General features: G+C 38.4%; 1 protein-coding gene across 1 annotated transcript; it reads right to left on the reverse strand.

Moving 5' to 3' along the window:
* Positions 1-1,868: 1,868 nt before the first annotated feature.
* On the reverse strand, positions 1,869-22,249 carry mcoln1a (mucolipin TRP cation channel 1a). The gene is made up of 14 exons (XM_023263681.3): positions 22,097-22,249; positions 14,412-14,689; positions 13,147-13,314; positions 10,483-10,639; positions 8,778-8,859; positions 8,358-8,454; positions 7,439-7,538; positions 6,800-6,906; positions 6,390-6,539; positions 6,151-6,252; positions 5,858-5,980; positions 4,771-4,977; positions 4,449-4,579; positions 1,869-3,565 (listed from the first exon to the last, which is right to left on the reverse strand). The coding sequence occupies exons 1-14, from the start codon at positions 22,125-22,127 to the stop codon at positions 3,529-3,531; spliced, it is 1,770 nt and encodes a 589-aa protein (XP_023119449.2). The 5' UTR covers positions 22,128-22,249; the 3' UTR covers positions 1,869-3,528.
* Positions 22,250-22,452: the final 203 nt, after the last annotated feature.

Raw genomic sequence — 22,452 nt, forward strand, 5'->3', positions numbered from 1 at the left:
GGTACAGACCCACAATAGCTGTGAGACGAATGTGTTTTGTGAATGATGTGTCTTTGAGCTGCAGCTGCAGGCTCCACAACAGGAAACAGTGAAAGGGGAGAAACATACAAAGAGTGCTACAGCAGCTCCAAGAGTGAATGGGTTAAGACGTCTGACATCCACTGTTGTTTTGTCTAATAAAGCCCAGAGAAGAGGAGAAAAAATGGAGACATTTAACAGAAAAGGCTTTGGGGAAAGAGAAATGTGAGTGAAGGGAAGAATGAAGGCTCACCAGAATCCGTCAGACACAGATTCATCGGCGCTCATGTTCTCTGTGTTTTTCAGTGAGGAGCTTGTGTGTGAGTCATGTGTGTCTCCGTCGCTGCTCTTTGCAGGACTCTGCCAGTTATTTCATCAGCAGACTCTCAGCCTTTCCAGTCGGCAAGAGGCCCAGTGCCAGACCAAGGGGGAAAATCCACAACTTTCTCTGAAGTTTCATTAACTCTTCAACTTAAGCTTGTTGTTAGGAAGCAGTTGCAAAACTCATCAGTTTCCTACAGTTTTTTTTTTTTTTTTTTTTAAATATGATGTTAAATGAATTATTTTTGTTGATGCAAATCTGATCACAAAAACTGAATTCTTGCCACAAGGGAAGCTTCCGGCTCTTGATTGTGAATCCATCAGAAGTGTCAGTAAAGGATTTTCGACTCCTTCTTGCATTTGACTAAACTAGACACTAATGCGATCCATCATTATTTGGTGGAGCTGAAAAAGCATCTAAATCCCCACATCCTGCCCATCCATTTCAGATTGCTTCATAATGTCGTTATACAAGGGTGTGGCTCAGCACTGGGTTCTGGTAAAAATCCTTAACAGAATTAGGATAGACTGAAAATTTGAAGGGCTTTTATACACAAACTGAATTCTTTTAACTCTGTTTCTCTCATGTGGTCTGGCTATGCATCTGCCCAAACACCTCACAGTAAAGACAGCTGAACACACTGCCTGGAGCACAAAACACACTCTGCAAGCCCACACACACTGACACACCAAACACAAACTCAGCTGCCTGCAGATTCAGTACATACGACAGGAAAAGGAAGCAGTGGCTGCTGTCGGCCCGTATTTTTGATCTGAGATGCTTTGTTAATAGAAAAGGCCATGAAGTTCAAACAGGGAGTCACAACTGAATGAGTGGAGCCACATTTCAGCTCAAACTGAGATCAAACTGGCAACAACAATAGACCACATCTGACATCAGCACACCGCTGCTACAATTGATAGACCATTAGGTGCTTCTGAAACCAGCTTTTCCCTTTTGGCTTTCATTGCGCATCAAAGGCACTGAGTGAAATATTCCTGCATACACACACATCATGCACAAAAAAAAGACAGGCTGTACTCCAGGAAGACAAATGAACCATGGTTATGAAATGCATTAAACTACGATCCTTTCCCTGTCTCACACACTCCAACATGAGGCTCGGTCAGAGCACTACATAATGCATGATGATATTAGGTTAAGTGGGTGGAAGGCAAAGATGTGCTACATCAGCTGCCAAGCCTTGCTTGAGGAGCTCAGCAACCAGGAAATGAGCTCATCCTATCGGCCCGTTCTGAAGGGGAAGATCCAGAATTGTAATTTGCTTTCTCTCAAGCTCTGTGCTGCAGCATCTCTGCAAAAACATGCACAACTGAATTTTATATGTCTCTTTTAAATCCTGGATGTACCCTTTTTAACCTTCAAACAAAGAATAAAGATCAACTTAGAGTACTTTGGTACAGATTTGCATGAATCAGAATCCAGACACAAGAACTACTTTCTCCATCTACTGACACGTCGGTGTTACTGCAACAGACATCAAGTTAATGGAGATCAAACTAGATCATGACGCATAAAACACTTTTAATATCAAAGACGACCTGGGAAACTGTAATCTGCAGTTTGGCAGTTTATCTGGCAGCAGACAAATGACTTCAGGACAACTTAATGCATCTCTCAGGTACAGCTCAAGTGCAGATAATTTGTACAAAAAACAAGACTCCATCAAACATCAAACTGTAGGAAAGGTACATCTTGGTAATACAAGACAATATTAAACATGTTATACTAACTAATGTTAAGGCCATGGATGAATTTGGCACACATTTACCATCTAAATCCAATTTCCATGAGATGTTTTTGGCTTCAATATGACAGTGCTTAGCTTATCAGACAAAAATTACTGCTGGCTCCATTAATCAGAGATCATCTCTCCAAACAACCTTCAGACCGTGAGACTCCTTGAACTATTGTGCGTTTTATGGTCCAAAGACAAATAGAATCACCATTATTCAAGCTTCCACAAAAAGATCAAGTCACTAAACAACAGTTTTAGACAAGACATCATTATAAAAACAGCAAAAAGACTAAAAAGCTCTGCGAACTACAATGACAGGACATTATTATTTTTCCTTAAAGTCCAAACTTTTTTCACTGAAAACATGTCAGAAGCAGTTTGTTAATGGCCATCAGTGTTTCCCATCAAAGGACAGGAGGGGTATAACACATAACTTCTACACAAAGGATGAAGTTGTATTTTCTTGATAATACTTTCACATCATTAAAGAAACATGCTCATCGGTCAGGAGAGCAGCTTTGCCTTGTAGCCAACCACAGGGATTGCTGAGAGCTTCATTAGTGAGTGACTGCATCCCATTATACTGATCATTACTGAGATAAAAGCATCGTATCACATCACACAGTTCACTAGAGCAACAAAGTGCAGCAATAAAAACAAAAACTAGAGTCCACGTTTGAAGGCAACATGATGCAGCTAAAGACGCTGTTTGAAACTTTATATATATATAAAACAAGTCAATTCCACATCTGAAATCTCACACTGTACATCTATTTGTGGTCCTGTTTTTGAATATATCTCTGAATTCTATTGATCTGATTGTCCAAAAAAGGCAGACTACAACAAATTTTCTTCTCTCATTCTGTTTGAACGTCCCATCATCACTCTTGTAGTTTTCAAAGTGTAAGAGACGTTATATTATTTCAAATCAAAGAGCTATGTGTAAGAAAATGTTAAATACAGCTTTGGGAGATTCTTAGGAGGTAACTGTAGTGAAATTCTATAAAAGGAAAAATAAAAAGAGTCAGCACCGAGTAGGCAGTGCTGCAGTCATCATTATGGCTCACCTGGTCTCTTAACAACAGGCCATGCTGCTGGATCAGCATTGTGCATCATTTAACAGAAAAAATACTGTATTTTGTCTTACAAACAAACAAGAAACTAGAGAAATGTCTGTGCACTAGTCATCCATGAGTCCCGTTCATACAGAAGTGAAGTCGGGTCCTTCTCCACGGAGTCAAAAGCGGAAAAAATAAAGGTCCTGTAAGGAGACTCTAGAGCGCTGGTCCAGCTGATGGCGACTCCCCCATCAGAGGGTTGACCCAGATTCAGTTCACTGATGCAGACACAGTGCCTTCAGGAGTGTGTAATGTGCCTCATTGGCCAGTAGGGGGGGCAAGTGAGACTTTTGAGGTCGTTGAGGTCAACTTCAATTCACCAGTAGGACATCTTCATATGTTGTCGTTCTGTTGGAAGTCAAAGAAAACTGCTCATACAACAATTTACGATGCCTGATATTAATATCATGTATTCTTATTTAGAATCCCTTAACAGAGGTATTTACTCAAAAAATTCAGAAAATATTGTCAAAAAAATTAAAACATTGCAGAAACGCTATATTTTTTAGATCTGATGTTCACTGGACTCACTCAAAATACTTACAAACGTTGCATTTAATTTGATAGTGCCAGCAGAGATTCAGACAGGATACGTTTGAATATGTAGCAAAGGTTCTCAATTTAATTGTTTTGACTGAAGTGAAATTATCTGTTTGCTATCTGACATAACCATGACGTTCGCATGTATTTTCTCATCTTTCATTGCTCATATATTACGTTTTCAGTTGGCTCTGGTCATAATGTGCATTTCTTTTAATTCTAAGAGATGTTGTGACCTAGTTTCCTTCAGGTGTACTGTCTAATGCGACAATTAAAACCTATATAGATGATGCAGAAAAACTCTCCCTCTCCTGCGCTCTGGTTTCAGCTCAAGAGATGTGACCAACACAATTTGCTTTTGTCAGTTCCTCCTCTGTCTGGAGTGACTGGTCGTGTTTCATGGCTCCATCCTGTAGGTTTAAGTTTATAATTTTGGTTTAGATAAGGGGGCACATAAAGCTTCAACAGCCCATTCTGCTGTTAGTTTGGGTCCCTTCCCTCCCTTTTTTTAGTTTGGCTAGCCCGTCATTCCCTTTGCAATTTTTATCACAGTAGTCATTTTGGGATCATATTTTTTAAAGAAATAACATACAGTAAAATAACCATTTACATGCTATATCGCAATCCTGGATATTAGGTTATTGACCAGTTAAAATAAGACTTTTCTGGGCGTCATAAGATATACACTCACCTGTCACAGCAGCAGAAGAAGGAGCACGGTGAGGTTTCCAGACCTCTGAACTTCCCAGAGCTCGGTGCATCCGTACACTCTGCTATGAAGGCGTGCAGGTCCGTGATGTGGATGGGCTCTTGTGTTTGGTGCTGTGAAAATCAAAAAAAAATACATGACTGTCATTTATGCATTGTATTTTCTCATGTGTCTCTGTACTCTGCAACTTTTATTGTGTTCTACTAATCACAAAAACAATCTGGGTAATTTTCCTCATGGTGGGGTAATTAATCTTGATGTATAGAATTGGTGGAGTGTCCCTTTAAGTGCTGTAGTTTCCTACCTTGATGGTCTCGTAAGCTCCGGTGATGAGAGCGATAAACAGAGACAGCACCATGTAGATGAAGAGGGAGATGAAGGTGTAAAGATAAACCTGGCTGAAGAGCCACACCAGAGTGCTGCTCTCCTGCATCTCCGAGAACGTCACGAACATGTCGTCCCCATTAATGAGGGAGAACAAACACTCTGACACCATGGACAAAGAGCGGAACTGCAAAGGTTAAGAAATGAAAAAAGAGCTTTAGGTTAGTAAGGCGCAACTTTCTGAAGATGGTATAAACTGAAGAAATGTGACTTCAGCATTTTCTGTGTAATGAATCAACTGAGGACATCTAACAGGGGAAGAAAAAGGAGAACAGCTGAGTTTAGTTTTCTGTGGTTCAGCTTTAGAGTGGATGGAGCATTTCATTGATTCACCTTTGGTCATTATAGACATAATAACTAGGAAACCAAAGTTTCATACAGAAACACTGCCATCTATGACACCTCAGTTATAGAGAAAGGGGACAATCTTGCTGGTTTATGCTTAGACTAATGGGACAACTATATTTTGGACAAAAGAGCCGCACGAATCAGCTAAACAAGACCTGACAAATGCACTGTTTATTAGAGGCTCTTAAACTACGAGAATTAGTAGATGCTAAAATGTCAAAACTCAGTACAACCTACATGTATCCAAAAGTAAAATGAGAAAAGCCAGCATGTTTTAAAAGAAATATGAATGTTTAAAACACAAAATGTGAGGATTGTTGGCAAAAAATCACCCTGTTGCACCATACTAAAAAAGTGTAGCCTGTTTGTACACTAAAAAAATAGCTACAATGATTTAATGAAGAAATAAAAACATTTATCACCAAAATGGCACAACAGCATTGGTATGGCTAAGATCAAACTACCCCTTTTTACACAGAAACAAATCATACAATTTATCCTACATTTAAGAGTATATGTTTGAACATAGGTGCTGTTAAAACAAGAAAGGGAGAGCAAAAAGTTGAAATAGAATTAGAAGTTAAAATGTACATCTTTAGCATTATTCGTGTTGTTTTGTCGTGCCAAATAATGATCACATTCCTTTCAGTCTCATTCACCTTGACATGGTACGGTCCCAGGACAATCCATCCACAGAAGCAGTAGCCCAGATAGATGACGGCAACGCAGCAGCAGAACCGAATCACATTGGGGAACGCTGCTCGAAGTGTTACGATCAGGATCTACAGAACAGATAGAATTACAGTGTGAGAGAGAGCAGGGAGCTTAGATTACCTGAGTTTATCACATCAGCCTGGTAAGGGGAACATTTTCTCACCTTCTGCAAAGTAATGAAATCAGCAGTGAGTTACAACATTATCAGAAGATGTGTACCAGAGTACCAGTGACTTACATTGTACTTCTGGAAGAATGTGAGGTAGCGAATGACTCCCACCCACACTAAGAGAGTGGACGTCCCTAAGAGGATGCCACAAAGGTCATAGGAGGACAAATTCTGTTGGGAGAAAAGATACTGGCTTAACAACAAAGACGCAGCATGACTTTTCTTGGTTAAACAGTTTAAATAAGATGATTAGCTACATGTATAGCATGTTAAACAGCATGCATCCACAAGAAAAACTATGGTTAGACCTTAGACTCAATGCCGATTTTGATGATACTGCCAGTGATGGTGAGGATGTCGCTGATGATGAGGAGAATGTACCAGCCGTTAATAAACTCAAGGCGGTCTGACCAGCATACTCTACGGTCCAGAGTCTCCCTGAAGAACTGCACAAACTCCTAAAAAACAGAGACAGAAAGAGGCATTAGTCAAAAGATAAAAATGAGGAGCGGTCTAGTTAGTTTGCTAATTATTATTGTAAAACAATTCCTTATTTTTCAGTAATATGTTGTCATTTTAGTCACTATTTCTTTTGATTTTGGTTCTACAGTCGTACCATGTGAAGCATAATTCTGCATGGACTAGTGACTGAGATGGTGTCACTCAAAGCTCTTGTTCTGTTGAACGTTTTTCTTCGGTTCTAACAGTCTTTCCTTACCTGTTGCAGCATGATGCCTCTCAGTATGGAGCGTCCACACAGCAGCAGTGACAGCATACACACCAGAGCCACAGCGACATCAAACGCCACACGTGTATAGTTCTCAGCTGGGGGTTTAAAAGGGGAAAAAATAAACTGAGTTGAAAGCCAACTTTCACTTCATTATGACCACTCCTGCTAAGGTTTGGTGTATAAATAACCTGTCCTATTGAAGTTTCCTATTGCTTCAGTGAGGGTAACTGTAAGCAGCTGTTAACGTTGATTTTCCAGTTCGAGTCCCAGCTTGTATGTTCTCCCTGTGCATGTGTGGTTTTTCTTTGGGTGCTCCGGCTTCTTCCCACGGTCCAAAAACATACTGAGGTTAACTGATGATTCTACATTGTCTGTAGGTGTGAATGCGAGTGTGCTTGTTTGTCTCTAAGCGTAGCCCTATGATAGACTGGTGACCTGTCCAGGGTCAACAGTCAGCTGGGATAGACTCCACCCCCTCGCGACCCTAATGAGGATGAAGCGTGTCTAGATAATGGATGGATGGATTTCCTTGTGTTCTTTAACCCTTTTGCTTGCTTGCTATGAGTTTTTTTCAGCTATGTTGCTCTCTCCACTTTTCAAGAACCATCCACCTATCTGGTGTCTTACCCTGTCCAGACACACTCGGATCTCGACATTCCTTTATTGATGCCTGGTTTTCTAACCGGATCTTAACTTTTCCGCTGTGAGCCTTGTTGTCCAGAACTATCTAAAAGAGAAGGGAGACCAGCACACAATTCATATCTTCGAAAGCTGTCATTTAATAAACAGTTTTTCAGAAAATGAAAATGCATAATCAAACATAATACAGACTGTGACATACAGTAAAGCACATGCGTATTGGGACAGTGACACAATTTCAGCTTTAATTCAAGGAAGTTAATATTGTATAAACCATTGGGAAATTAAGGTCATGTTTATATCCCTCTATTTCCCATTGACGACTGATAAGCAGTTTCATTGCCAGGTGTGGTCTGTTTCCTTATTATTCCATGACAAGTTAGGGGGAGATAAACGTCTGGGATTAATTCCAAGTGTTGAACTTGCATTTGGTAACTGTTCATGGGATCCATAAAGGTGTCAGTGCATGTGAACGAGTCTGTCATTTGGACAAAAAAACAAATCAGACCTATCTGTGAGAGCGGAGAAACTTCAGGGGTGGACAAATCAAAAATGTGGGACTCCAAACCAGTTTGTCCAGTTATTTTTATGCCAATGAAAACAGGGGGACTATGTAAAAAAATGGCTGAAATTCCTAAATGAATGCAATATTTCAAATTACTACTGTTAAGTGTGAGTTCTCTGGAGATGAGATTGACTGTGCTGGAAGCACAAGAACAACTAAACTAAACTTATATAAATGTAGTTATTTACTCTTTATTTCAAACTAGGGTCACTGCAACTGGATATCTTCCATTTTTTCAGCAGGCTGGGAATCAAGCCATCATCTCTCTGGTAACAAGCTTGTCTCTGACCAACCTATTAATACCTTTGGATGTGTGTGTGTGTCTTTAAGTGTATAACTTACTGTGATGTAAAAAGTGTAGCAGTCTGGGATCTCATTGTTGATGATAGTCTGTATATTAATCGCCTTCAGCTGGAACTGTATGGTCACATTAATCAGCCTTGAGAGGAGAAAAAGAACAGAAACTGAGATGGAAGCAAACACAAAACCAGATTGTTCATGTTGTATGTTACCGCGGTGACTAAAAATGACCAAAAACAAAACTAAGCATACCTCTGTGTGTGTGTGTGTGTGTGTGTGTGTGTGTGTGTGTTTTATGAACAGCTGCTGAGTCAGTGTCCTTGTATACATGGTTGTGTGCGTGTTTGTGTGCAGCAGAGATAAGGGACCTGTTGAAGGTCATCATCAGATACTGCAGAGATTATCTCGTTAATGGAGGCTAAACGAGGAGAAGTCGAAGCCATGTGAAAAATGAAGCCTTACTTGTGGAACTTGAGTGTAAAGTTCTTGTAGCTGTTGGTGAGTGGAGCTGGAGGGACCGACAAAGGGTTCACACCTATACAGTCTGAAGGATAAACAAAGGAAAATCATGTTGAGCAAGTTCAGTTTTTACCATTCCTTCTTATACAGAAAAATCTAACACAAAAGACGAGTATAAAATCTTTCTAGAATTACGAGAAGCCGATCTCAGTGTTTCACGTGCATACGATACAAAGTGAGGGCAGATTTTAAAATGATGTTGTTTCCTTTGTTACTAGCTTACTTCCTCATATTCTGGTAAAATCTGACTCAGAAACATTAATATGAGGAAGTAAGAAGCTCCAAGGGCAAGCAGCACCTTCGCTGCTTGCAACTGTAAATATGACAAATAAATATAAAAAACTGTTGCTGATAAAGAGTAATCGGTAGCACTTAAATGTAACCAATCACTATGCAGAACTTACAGACACTATGTACTAATTTAAATGGTTTAAAACACTTATAATGTAGTTTTAAGCTGATATAAGGACATTTTATTTGTTTATTAATATATACTAATTATCAAGAGTTTCTCCTAACGTGAAGAAAGGTGCCTCACCAGTAATAGTCAAAGATCAGTCATGAAAATCATGAAAACAACACCATTTAAATGATAATAAGAAGTTTGGCCAGTCTTACAGTTTTTGACAAGGATTAAATTCACATGGAACGCTATCACAAGACAAAATCATAGTATGAATAATAATACAGTATACTGGATTATAAAAAAAGAACAACCATTTCACAGATCTCCCCTTAATTTACAGCACTAACTATTCTACAAAACCTACAAGAAGTCAATATTTCAAGTAGGAAATTACCTGAAAGTGACATATAACATTTCCATGCTTTTAAAATATAATACACAGACCTCTGAATTCATTCATTGTCTATATAATTAATAAAGTTTGTTTGGCAGACAGTTCTTTTTGTTGAAATGTATCATAAGATAAAGTGTAATTAGTGCTGTATTTTATGTCCTAAATTATGCTTGTAAAATTCAACAGTAATGATATTTGAAAGTATATATTTTTTTCTTAATATTCTCAGTAAAGTTGCTATAAAAACAACACTAAAAGCCTGAATAGCACATTGTTTGAAAAGCCACCCAGTCTGACAGCTGTAAGAGGATTTTCAAACATTCCTCCTCAGACATTCTCTTTTGAAGTCAAAGATGTGTTTGTGATGCTCCATCAGCAACAACCATCATCCTGGACAGTTTGCAGATAACTGAACTCTGCCTCACGTCTCATCTCTAAGCCATATGCAAACTATGCACAAAGCACATTTACTAGAGCATTCTTATTCATTTCGTGTCCCTCTGTAAAGTCCTAATTTTTTGTTGTGTGTGTTCTGCAGTTAAATGGAAGCATAAATTTGTGTTTTAATTGACTGACAGTGTTCTCAGCTGAACTGATACACAGGGATGTTTGTGGTGCGCTATGAAATAATGTGACAAATGATCTTTATATATAACCATGTTACTTATCTGCCTAAATGTGACGCTCATTCCTGCCACAGATCCCATCATTTAATGGGAACTGCTATTTCACAGAAGCAACAACTTGTCAGATTGAGAAAAAGTTGACATGCTAGCGCTTCGCTAAGCTGACGACAGCTTTCTGGAGCTGTGAATCACAGAACAACAACGCCTCTCAGAATCATGTACCTGTGATGATGCGAGGGTCGATGCTGAAGGTGTCGTTGGCTGGGTCGATGCGTCCCTTCTTGTAGTACTGCTGGCAGAGTGACAGCGCGCTGCCATTCACACCAACGTTGTAGACATATGCATAACGTCCCACTGTGGTCTCTGGTAGGGCCAGATACTGGGAAGAACGTGAGATTAGAATAAGTGAGATTAATCTGTGTATATCCAAGAGGTTTATGAGTTTACTCCATAAATGTATAGACATAAGAATAAGAAGGAGAAAAACTTGACAGAAAGAACGGCAGTGTTTGGTTAGCTTTGAGTTTAGACTCAATACTGTGGTTGGAGTTTAAAGCTCACATCTGTATGGATGGTACGATAGCTGATTTGTATATGAACACCATCCAACAGTCAGTTCCTGTCAATGGTGTGAGGTGAAAATCCGCTTTGCCATATACAAGAACTAAATGAGTTTATTTTTTGTTTTTTGTCTCTAGCTTTTTGTGCAAATCACCAACTGAACTGTGTTAGTTTCTGTAGCCTCGACTTGTAGCACCAGTATCTGTGGTATGAACAACCCAAAGATTCAATATAATCACATTTTCTGTCTTTCTTTATTCACTCTGCAGTCTAAATCTCATCTGTTGTTGTATTAAACAAACAATCACATTAATGTCGCCTCACTGAGCAGCAGCGGGTCACCTTGTCGGTGTTCCCTTTGTTTTTTAACTGAGCAGGGAAGCCAAACACTGACGTTGTGTTGGTACCATTATAACATCACCATCTGTCCAATGACTCATTTTTTCTTCATTTCGGATTGACAGTGTCAGTCTCTTCGTAATTTTGGCTCACACTGAAATATCTAAACTTGTAAAAGTATTGCAAACACAGTCATTGTACCAGAGTACCTTTGGTGAAACCCTGACTTCTTCTCTGGTACCAACATCAGTGTGACTGAGCATCATGTCTAGGATTCACCACATCTGTCATGTCCTCTGAATATCTCTCGCTATCTTGTTGATGCTCCAAATCATTTGGCCGTGACATTCAAAACACACCAGCACAGGCGCAGAAACAGGAAGTGCGCTGTGACCTACTGTCACTGTTCATGATCAAAACTGCTCAGTAGATACAAATCTCCTCAGTACAGCTTCAGGCCGTTTTTAACAATTACTCTTTCTCCACTCACAGCCACAGTAGTAGTCACATTTAGCCCCTGAGTCAAGGCAAGTCTAACAAATCTAATCGGTAGTATTTTTACAATTCACCAAAGCACTGATTCAACCCTTAATTATTATATCATAAAGAAGACATCAGTGTTAGTGGCTCTGTTGTGGCTACTGAATACGTTTTTTATACTTTAAACCATTAGTATATACACCAGGTACCAAGTTATACTCGTACAGTCAAACCGTGGTCTATATGACTGAAGATGAGGGTTTCAAAAGATGTCTCTTTCCTTTGAATTTTTACCAGAAATTGTACAAGTATTCAAAAAAAAACATATTGCACACAAGACAATGTTACTGTATATTATCAAGTGTAAGACTACAAAGGTGGAAGAGACTGATCAGTAAGAAGAAAACATGCAGTAATACAGGATGCTGGACTAGTAGTTGGTATGTGTCAATATTATGAAGACACAATCAAAAAGTGATATATCCTTATTGTCCCAGGGTGCAATATTTAAGCCTCTGACTCCCAAAACTCTAATGTGGTTTTGAATAGTATGTTATTTAAAAAAAAAAATTCAAAAGAAGGTTTTTAAACTTTGCAAAGGTCCTTAAGCTTATCAAGTGTGACTTTAGGCTTCAATGGAAAAATTAACCAGATCTACGCTTAGGGTCATGATGTTTCATCCAAATCACTTGATACTACTTGTCTCATTTAATAAACTTGTCAAAAATAAACTGTGCGCATTAATCAGATTCTAGAAAAAAAGCAACTGAGAAATTATGACAGAATCAAATGTGAAAGGCAGTTAGATAAAAAAATTCAGAAACTTTTCAGCTGAACAGGACTGAACTGCAGGCTACGTTTGCACAGAGCAGATAGGAGAAACAAGTAGAGAGCAAAGTAAAAATGTAAGTAATAAACACCTCTAGTATGTAGAGCAAAGTTTCTTTGCCCCATATTTTGTAAAATAAAAAATAAAATAAATTCTGCTTTCCTTTTTCTGAATTATGGCTTTATGACTTTGTTATTTATATATACATATTTGCTATTTCCATTGAAGTGCAGGACTTTGCAGTTAAAAATGACCCCATTTTGGGCAAAAATGCAACAAGGTCAAAAAAAATTGACCAGAAATTGCTTGGTGTTCAGAGGGTTTATAGTCTTTTGTTTTTCTTCTGCAAACAGCTGCATTTGGAAAAATGTGTTGTTAGTGTTGCTTCTATCATTGAGGACAGTCTTCAGTTCTCCATCCTGGGTTAAATATCTTGATATGGAATCAGTGTCCAAACTCACCAGCCTTCAAGTGGAATTTAAAAATTTTTTTTGCAATCAGTGAATCACTATAAGGTGTTCCCTTATGAAATAAATACACTTTAAGTTGCAACTGGAACACATTAATGACCGATTTACTTCATACTATTTTTAAAATAAGAGCTGAAACATTTGAGTTTTCACATTAATAAGCAAATTCACATATTTAAGCAGCTTTTTAATTTCTTCAAGGCTTACCTGCTCCACAGCGTAGAAAATGTGGTCATAGACGTCCTGTTGTGTGTAAACAGCAAAAGAGTCATCTGAAGACTCATCATAGTCTTTAAGGAAGAGGTGCTTGAAGGTCATGGTGTTCTCCTCTTTGAAGGTCACCACCACCTGGTTACTGAGGCCGAAAAGCACCAACTGCAGCAAAGAGGGGAAGGTATAAAAGAAGATTTCAGAAATCAGAGGAAAAACTGAGAAGACGGTGAAATATATCAGGACAAAGAGGAGTAAAGACAGAGAAAAACCCTGAGGTGTTAATTTCCAAGTACACTTCTCAGACAGCAGGCTTTGTGTTTAGGAAATATTACATCATTTTGGCTTGCCTATCTTTTAATCTCAATGTTCTTTATGTGTTTTGGCACCTTGCAAATCATTGACAGTCCCTCAACCAGGAAGTAAAGAATACCTGGATAGATTTATGACTACAAAATGGGTTTGCTGCCTCTTTAAAAAACACATTATACAATCACTTAAGCACTGAAACTATGCAAACTAACCTGCTGGATACGTTGAACTTTATGATCTTATGTGTGTCTGAATGTACCATGAAACATTTTTGAAAGACATTTTCAAATTTCTGAATTATTATTTCTGTAAAAAATAATTAAATATATACTCATGCTGCTGATTTTCACTATTATTATTACTATTACTATAATACTAATAATTCTTATTACTATCATTACTTTATACTGTCTTTTCTAAATAAATAGTGAAACTGCACATTTTGCGTGACTATCATTAAAGATTTGTAACTGATTTTTATGTAAGCCTATGTCATCTTTTTGCATTTTAGATTCCTGGCAGCTTAAATTGACAACGATAAAACTGATTTTGTAGTAGAGTTTAGGCTGAGAAAGGATACGATGCAAGTGGGATTGGGACAACTCAAAATGTGTCAGACAAATACAATATAAATGCATAGAAAGTCTGTAAAAAAAAAAGAACCAAAAAGAACCAGGATTCCATTAAACAACAAGTACTCCTAAGCAAACAGCACTCTGATTTATTTTTTTAATGATATCAGGTCAGTGTATCTGATAAATTCACACAAAGTGAGTCGGAGATTCAGAACTTACATTCATGTATGAATAAAAAAATGTGGACCAATTTGAACCAGAAGCTAATCTAAACGGAGAGAGCAAATTGGTTGTAGTTCTGAGGCCTTGATGAAAATCAATATTTTGGTGAGAAATAAACAGTCAAACAGTATTAAGGTGTAAAGTATGATGTACCTGAGCTGTGACAATTATGATCTTGAGCAGCTGCAGGATCAGCTTATAAGGTTTACGGCCCTTGGCATGGTATTTATCACAAGGGCTCATAAAGAAGTACTTCAGCTTCCTGCGGATGGCTTCCTCTTCCTGATCAGCCGTGACCCAGTGACCTGCTGTTGCCGTGGGAAACCTGTGGTTGTTATGGTTGCTGTCACGACTGTTACTCTGGGGTTCATGTTCGCCGCTGCTGTCTGTGGAGCCGTAGTGAGTTACCGAGGTGGACAGGCCCTCTCGCTCTGATGGAAAGAAAAAGAAATGTTCATTTATTTTCTCAAGGTTGTCCATGACATTGGTGCTCAAAGAACTTCATCTCAGTCTAAAAGACAGCATTCTTTATCAGGACTCCTTCAGAAAGACAACTCCTGAATAGACTGACCAATTTATCCCACTGACCTACAACATCCACTGAACCTCTAGTTTTTCAGTGGAAGCATGTAAAGCTTTCAAAAACATCTTCAAGGGGTTTCTAACAGTTAATCTGTCTGTGCAGGACACTGAAATGCATCAATAAATTCTGGAGATGCAAGATATTGGATTTTGCTGATATTTTCCAAGCCATTTTGTGCCAGTATATGATCATATTTTCTACCTAATGGCAGAAAAAATTGGGTCCCTACTGTTGAAGAATTAACAAAATAATATTATATAGCATTATTATACCTCCTCTTATTGTGATGTTGACAGGTGCAGATATAAAATACAATTAAACTGAAAACACCTTCATTACCCAAAATAAGAAAAGTAACTCCAACTGAAATGTAAATGATGCTGTATTTAATTATATTAACTACGACACAATTTAATTTTTATTTTATCATTATATGGATAGCGCATGTCAGACAAAAAGTGAAGTATAAAAAAGAAAAACATGTTTGAGGTTGGCTCTGTTTGATACAACATACTGTTTATCTTCCAATTCTGATTTTCTTCATTCGCACAACACTGCATTTTCACTCTGCACTGGTATCTTCTTTCACTCAATGTAGAGATGATTAAGGAAATGACTGTTGATCCAAGGGAGAGGTAGGAGCAGCACACACCAATATATATGGACGAGATCAAACTGGAGAGGAGGGAAACTCCTCTGTGCCAGTGAAGATCTCACCTGGTCTCATGACACACAACACACCATAAAGAAGGTCCATCAGTGGCTGTACTTTCTGAGAAGATGGAGAGAGTCTGGCAAGCTGGTCAAAATTCAGTCTAACTTTTACAGGGATACAGTTGATAGTGTCCTGAGCAGCTCCGTCACTGTGTGGTACGGAAACAGCGCAACTCAGGACAGGAAGGTTCTCCAGCAAGTGGTTAAAACATCCCAGTTCATCTCTGGTGCAGCCTTCCGCACACGGCAGGACACCAGGGTCCTCATGAGGGCCAGCAACATCATCAGAGACAGTTTACACCCCCAACATAGCCTCTGAAGTGTGAGATCCAGAATAACCAGGCTGATGAACAGTTTTCACCCACCGGCTATCAGGCTTGTCAACGACTCTCTTACACACTCGCACTGAACTGGACTATTTCATTGAACTTTAGACACACACACATAATGTACAACTGCTTGCCAAATTCACTTTATCACTGCAATAGTCACTTTATGCAAACCTGCTTTACAAATGCAAAGTGCTGGTTATGATCACTGCTGCTGTCAGTTTAAGATTGTTTATTTACTTAGTCGCTACTTTAGTTTTTATACACTTTTACACATTGTGTCATTTGGTGAAGGAGGATCAGCAAAATAAAATTGTACAGTGTAACTGCCTAGTTTCTGTGTACATGACAATAAAGCTCTTCAATCTTATCTGCAAGTGTTAACAAGCCAAAGCCACAAATTTTACATCTCACCACAAAGTTTATTCTAGCGTAGCTTCACTGACCTTCCACATTTTCACAGATGACATCAATCTGCCTTTAATGTCATGAACATGTCTAGGAGACTTATGGGTCAAAGTCTGTACTGCTGTCAGGGTTTCCCCATTATTTTGTTTAGCTCAGGTGGTTAAATTCTGACGATTTTTTTAAATAATCAACTTACTTAGTGAAGAAGGAACTAAGCAGTTTCAACATTCATTTATTACACAGCTTTAGCTGTGTGGAACAGTGTGTGTGCTTAATGTTTTATTTGAAAGTGTTCATGTTTTTCCGCCACGCAAAGGACGGCTCAAAGGACGGCAATTGGTATGATTATTTTACCGATTGTCATGAAATTTTGCGCAAACATTCAGTCCCCAGAGAATGAATCCATGACGTTTTAGTGCTCTTCAGATGTATTCTATATGTGAGGTGTGACATTTGCTAATTCATAAATGCTGATGTGACAACATTGTGACCTAAGATACTGAAAATGGTAAATAAATCTACATCATAATGTAGTCACTAAAAAACATTAAGCAATGACAAATGAAGCATCCGTGGTAATAAATGCAAAATGCACAAACAACCACCAAGACAAGAACTCTTATTGTGCAGTGCAACAGTTGTGGCTACAGCTACTAGTTTAGAAGGAAAGCACCAATCACGTGAACTGAGCTGAGCTTCCCAAAGTGCTGAGTCCAGTCATTTCCTGCAAAACTTGACTGAACCTTCCTCTCGGTGACACGGACGTCTTCCATCTGTCTGCATCACGTGTTCCTGAGCCTGAACAGTCAATGTTTCATCACTTTCACCACAGTCTGACACCTTCTCTTTGTCTTTTACTGTGTGTGCAGTTTTACTTCTTTCTGTCCCCTCTGGCACTGAGAATAAGCTCCATTCCTACGCATGTGATTTAACCCGTTCAACTCCAAACCTACAAGGACTCCTGCAAATGAATAATCAAGGACTTTCCTTCAAAGTGGCCCATATGTGTCGACTTTAGACAATGCTAAACTTATTTTAATACATTCTTATTAAAGTTGGAGAGAGAGAATATTTTCTAATCTAGAAAAATGCCAGGTGAAGCTATGAAGCTGAAATGTATTTCAACCTGGGACAGTTAAAGAGAATATAAATCTATTTTCCTCAGACGTCTGTCGCATGTCACTTCTGACGTCAGTGTAGCAGAAGTGTATTAGCAGAGGTGAGACAGATTCCTGAGATGGTTTAGAGCTGAGAATTTGAGAATCTGACCTGGCTGGGTTTGACACGGGTAAGAAACTCAGGAGAGCTTGCATGAAATTACATGGAAAAAACCCATCACAATTTGTGGGCATAAGACCAATCCAGTTTTTAAAATACGAAAAATATGATTACAAATTCTTTAAAAGTCTTTTTGACATTACTTTCCACTGGTTATTTTTACTCATCCAAGGAACAACAGTAAGAGATGGTATATGAGGTTTTAGTTGAAATGACATGATATATGCTCTATAGTTATTTACTTATTGCCACAAGTGCTGTAGTATTGTCTTGTTCTGCAATTTTATGATTACTAAAGAGCTGGCTTGACTATTGTGAGCATTAGGAAATGACAACGCAACACTTTCTCATTATACTTCATCAGTAAGAATCAACAGCATCCTTTTACTTCTGACACAGACACAAATGAAACTATAACAACATGAACTGAATCAAAAATACTGTTTTCTTCTTGATAAAATGTTGATAAAAATTCTATTGTCCAGCAAAATTGTGGCTCAAGTATTTCTGGTGAGAATAAGCTCAAGAGGATGTAATGTGATGAAAACAGACAGGTAATTTATATGAACCTCACAGCTTTTAAGAAGGAAAATATCCTTAAATGAAACAAAATTTAAATAATCACTGTGTGCAAACAATGCATGCTGTGGACAGCGCATTGCTATTGATATAACTTGATAAGAAAGTGAGAAACTTCTAGACAGAGAAATGTGGACGAAGACGGTCAGTCTAACTTTTAATGGCAAAGCCAGAGAGTGTGACTGACCTGGAAATGTGTCAGATCTTGTCAGAAACTGACCACATTTCACAGAAAAGCCACCAAATGCAAAGTAGGCTGATCATACCTAACACCGGTCACATGTTTTTGGCCTGACTGACCGAACTGCAAGAAAGAAACAAGAAAGAATGAGGTCAGTCAGCTTGTACCCTCCCTTTACATGCAGGAAATTACTTGCTGGGTTGGTAATAAACTTAAATCTGGTCATAAAGTAAACATGATAATAAAGCATGTGGTTAGAGTTCTTTACTGGACAGGAATGGGGAATTTATCAGTTATTACTTGTCAGTCAGTTTGTGCAAGATCACATACATTGCTGAACTGAAATAAATCCCAACTCATCAAACACAGTAAGTCAGCAGAACAAGGTGCCAGCTGAGCAGAGTTGTCCAGCAGAAACAAGAAGTGAGACAGGAGTCACAAACCACCAGTGTTCAATATTAGTCAGCACTTATGGTAAACAAGATGAAAGTTCAAGAGAAGAGCATCAATCAGAAACCTGCAGGACTGGAATGATCCCAAATTTTTTGTTATATGTTAATTTGTGCCACTGTATTTTCCAGGTTTTCCCATAATTTGATTTGCAAGAGGATCACTTGGCTCCTGCAAGCATAAGTAGAAGACTTATATCTTTACACAACTAACAAGCCGTGACACAAATGTAAACAAACAGCTGCTATCACTCAAATATACTGTTTTGTGATGCAGACAAATTGCTTACACGTGATTAATTAATGCATTCTAATGTTGCTAAAAGAGCCCTTAGTAACTTCATGTTCATTTAAAACTTGGCACAGTATTCTTGGCTATACATAAAACAGTGCTTTAATAATATCGTTTAAATCTTTACAAAACATTTTAAAGTCTTGACTTAGTTTTTTGCACATCATCTGTATGCCAAGTCTGACTAAAATGCTTTCTGTGTGTGACCTTGCTTGGGAATCAGTTAAAACCTGCGATACCATGATAACCACATGTGATTTTCTGCAGTAAACCAAAGTTATATTTATAGGGAACCCCTCAAGCATTAGCCAACACCTGTTGATAACCTGTGTGAATTTCTAGGGGCTAAAGTAAAATGAAAACATCTCGATGAACGGCGAATGGCTTCACTGCACTTAGCTGAGACTGAGTATTTTAATCAACACCGCTACAGGCGAGGCAGATGCTCAGGGCCGGCTTTAATAACAGGCATTGCGTGCCTCGGAGTGAGGAATGAGCAACTGCTGAAAGAATCCAATCACTTAACATTTCATGCAGACAATGGGTGAAAGACTCGGCCATATCTTTGATCAGAGGAGTGTATTGATCGTCACGGAAGATAGCAATCAGACAAACAAAGTGGGTGCACGCCACTAACCGTGCCACCAGGTTTGACACTTAGCGACAGAGTCACTCAAGCTGAATAAATCTATGAAAATATCCAGCTCTTCTGGTTCACCGTCGCCTGTAGAGCACTAGCAGACACACTGACAGCAGCCTGTCAGTCGATTGAAATGCTTGGTGTTACTGAAAATCTGTCAACAACTTGGTATCAGCGCTTCAATCTAGTCTTACCGTCCACAGCAAAAGGCCACCCAAAGGCTGACGGCCCAAAACTTCCACCTAGACCTACACTACAGGAAATATCCTGAACGAAAAAGGTTATATACGGTTAAACGTGTCCTGGGCTATTTGTAGGTAGGAAGTGATACATTCTATAAACTGAGATTCTTTTTTGGCAGCAATGTGTTTAACGTTAAGAGTTTGGTTTATTTTCTACTCAGGAGTTATGATCAGAAATGCCTTGTAATGCTGCTTTAAAAAGACAGTTCACCCAAATCACTAAACAAAGCATATAATGTCTTACTTACAAATAAATAATTCAAATTTTATGTGCTAAAATTTTGAGATGTCCATCAGTGAAACTACTGTTGCCACTACAGTACCATGGAGGAAAGTGAGTAGGTAAAGCACTACAACAAAACTAATTGGCTACACAAACATACTTTGTTTTAATAAAGCAGCATTAATACTTTAATCATTGCTAAAACATCCCTGTAATAAAATTTCTTTCATCCTTTGTCCCAATACACTTGGTGCCAGTAACAATCTGAAGCACACAATTCAAAATCTTTACAGCTAGTTAGGAGTGGGCAAAAAAATCTTTTAGTGCTTTGAGTGAGTTGATCCTGTAACTCGAAGTATAGTGACTGTATGCTGGATAAAGGAGGACTGTATCTGCATGAATCAGTTCTGGAAGCAGACCAGGAAATATTTCAAAAGTCTTTAACAAAAATATCTTAACTCAAGCTCTACTGACTGGCTTTTTTTTTCAGTTTTCAAACTCATGACACAGTCATACAAGCCAAAAGTCAATCCAAAAATCCTCAACAGAAGGGGGGTAAACCATTTTCAGCAGAGTTATACTTCAAGCAGCTCACATCAACAGTCTTTCAAAACTGCAGACTCAACCACGCATGTAAGGAGCTTATGAAGCAGACTCGGAGTGATTATTCAGCACGAAGATGTTAAAACTTTGAGATGTACCTGATTTGGAGCATTTGCTAAAGGGGGGTCGGTGCTGCAGCGTCTGGGTCTCACTGGGAGAGAGCTTTAACAACATTTTCTTTTAAATCAAGAAATACACAACCACTGCCACTTCTAAACTGCATCCAGTCAATACTATGACTAAGTTACCTGATGCAATTTAAAGATGCTGCTAATCTACAAATTATACTCTGCAATACAAAGAGGTAAAGCTAAACCTCCCGAACACACAAAGATTGCTGCAACTATTAGCTATTATTCTGAATTTTGACTAAGTTGCCAATTATTTCCACAATTAAAACCACCTCCACAATTAAAACCACCAACTGCTTTCTCTATAAATGCCAAAAAAGGGGGGAAATAATCATTTCAAGTTCAAAGATCCTAAAAACATGCCATCAAATGTTTTGTTTTGCCTGATGCACAGACCAGATCCAAAATTACTCAATTTATAGTGATATAAAATGAATAAAAGCAGCAAATCCTCACATTTAGGAAGTTATGAAGAATAAATCTTCTGTATTTTCAAAAGTCTCACATAACACCGACTGAGGAACTGTCAGCTAATCATGCCAGCTCTAATTTAATGGTATTCTGCTCTCGTTTCCACTTGACAAACCACCTATAGCTGGGTACAAACTACAAACAACAAATACTGCATTTTAACTTTTGCAAAAATACAAAATCTTTTTATTTAGTTTCTTCTGAAACTGGACTTATAGGAGAGATGGGAAACTAAACACCATCACTGCCTGGTTTTTATTGGCTTTTACAGCTGTGTTCCACAGTCTGATAAATAAAAACGCCTTTAACAACCTCCCTGTTGTTGTTTTCCTGCTGGATACACCTCTGCGGAGTTTCTGTGTTAGGACATGACTTGTGGAGGAAAATCCCACTTTGTCAGTAAGGATTAAAACTTAGAGTCACCACAGTCAAAACAACACTGATGCTGACGGAGCTGCTAGGGGAAAAACACACTTAATGATACTGAACTTGACCAGAAGATGACCGGGCAGAAACAATGTGACGGCTGTGGTGACGATGTTATTGATGCCTTAACAACTACTACTTACATTTTAGACAACAAAAAAGGAATTTAACTGTCTTGAAAGCATTAAAAACCCTGCATTAAGCAGCAAAACAACATCTACATGTAAAGAGACACACGAGTGGACAGTAACAGCTAAGTTAAATGTTATATTTCAAAGCGCTACATTACCAGAAGAGTCCCGGCGTCCTGTCTCAGCCATTTGTTAAGAAATAATAAATAGGTGAATGATAAAACTACAAACTAAAAACTGTTGTTACTGTAGTTGTAACTGTTTATGACTGAACAGAAACAGCAGCCGGGCCGAGCTGCTGCTTCCCCAGTTGCGCAAACTCAGTCTGTCCCGTCTGGGTCATGTGACCGACACCACGTGACCACGTGACTGCGCTCTGAGATGTCAGGAGGTTTAACAGGACACCGATTTACTGTTATTAGACAGTCGCTATACTATATATATATATATATATATATATATATATATATATATATATATATATATATATACTATATATATATATATATATATA

Source organism: Amphiprion ocellaris, chromosome 4 (genome assembly GCF_022539595.1).
Source record: "Amphiprion ocellaris isolate individual 3 ecotype Okinawa chromosome 4, ASM2253959v1, whole genome shotgun sequence".
In the NCBI taxonomy this organism is placed as follows: domain Eukaryota; kingdom Metazoa; phylum Chordata; class Actinopteri; family Pomacentridae; genus Amphiprion; species Amphiprion ocellaris.

Coding starts and splice junctions, on each gene's coding strand:
- mcoln1a (XM_023263681.3), bottom strand. CDS start 22,127: ATGGCTGAGACAGGACGCCGGGACTCTTCTG. Junction 14,690..22,096: donor AGGACGCCGGGACTCTTCTG/GTAATGTAGCGC, acceptor TCTTTCCATCAG/AGCGAGAGGGCCTGTCCACC. Junction 10,640..13,146: donor TTTTCTACGCTGTGGAGCAG/GTAAGCCTTGAA, acceptor CGTTCTTCCCAG/TATCTGGCCCTACCAGAGAC.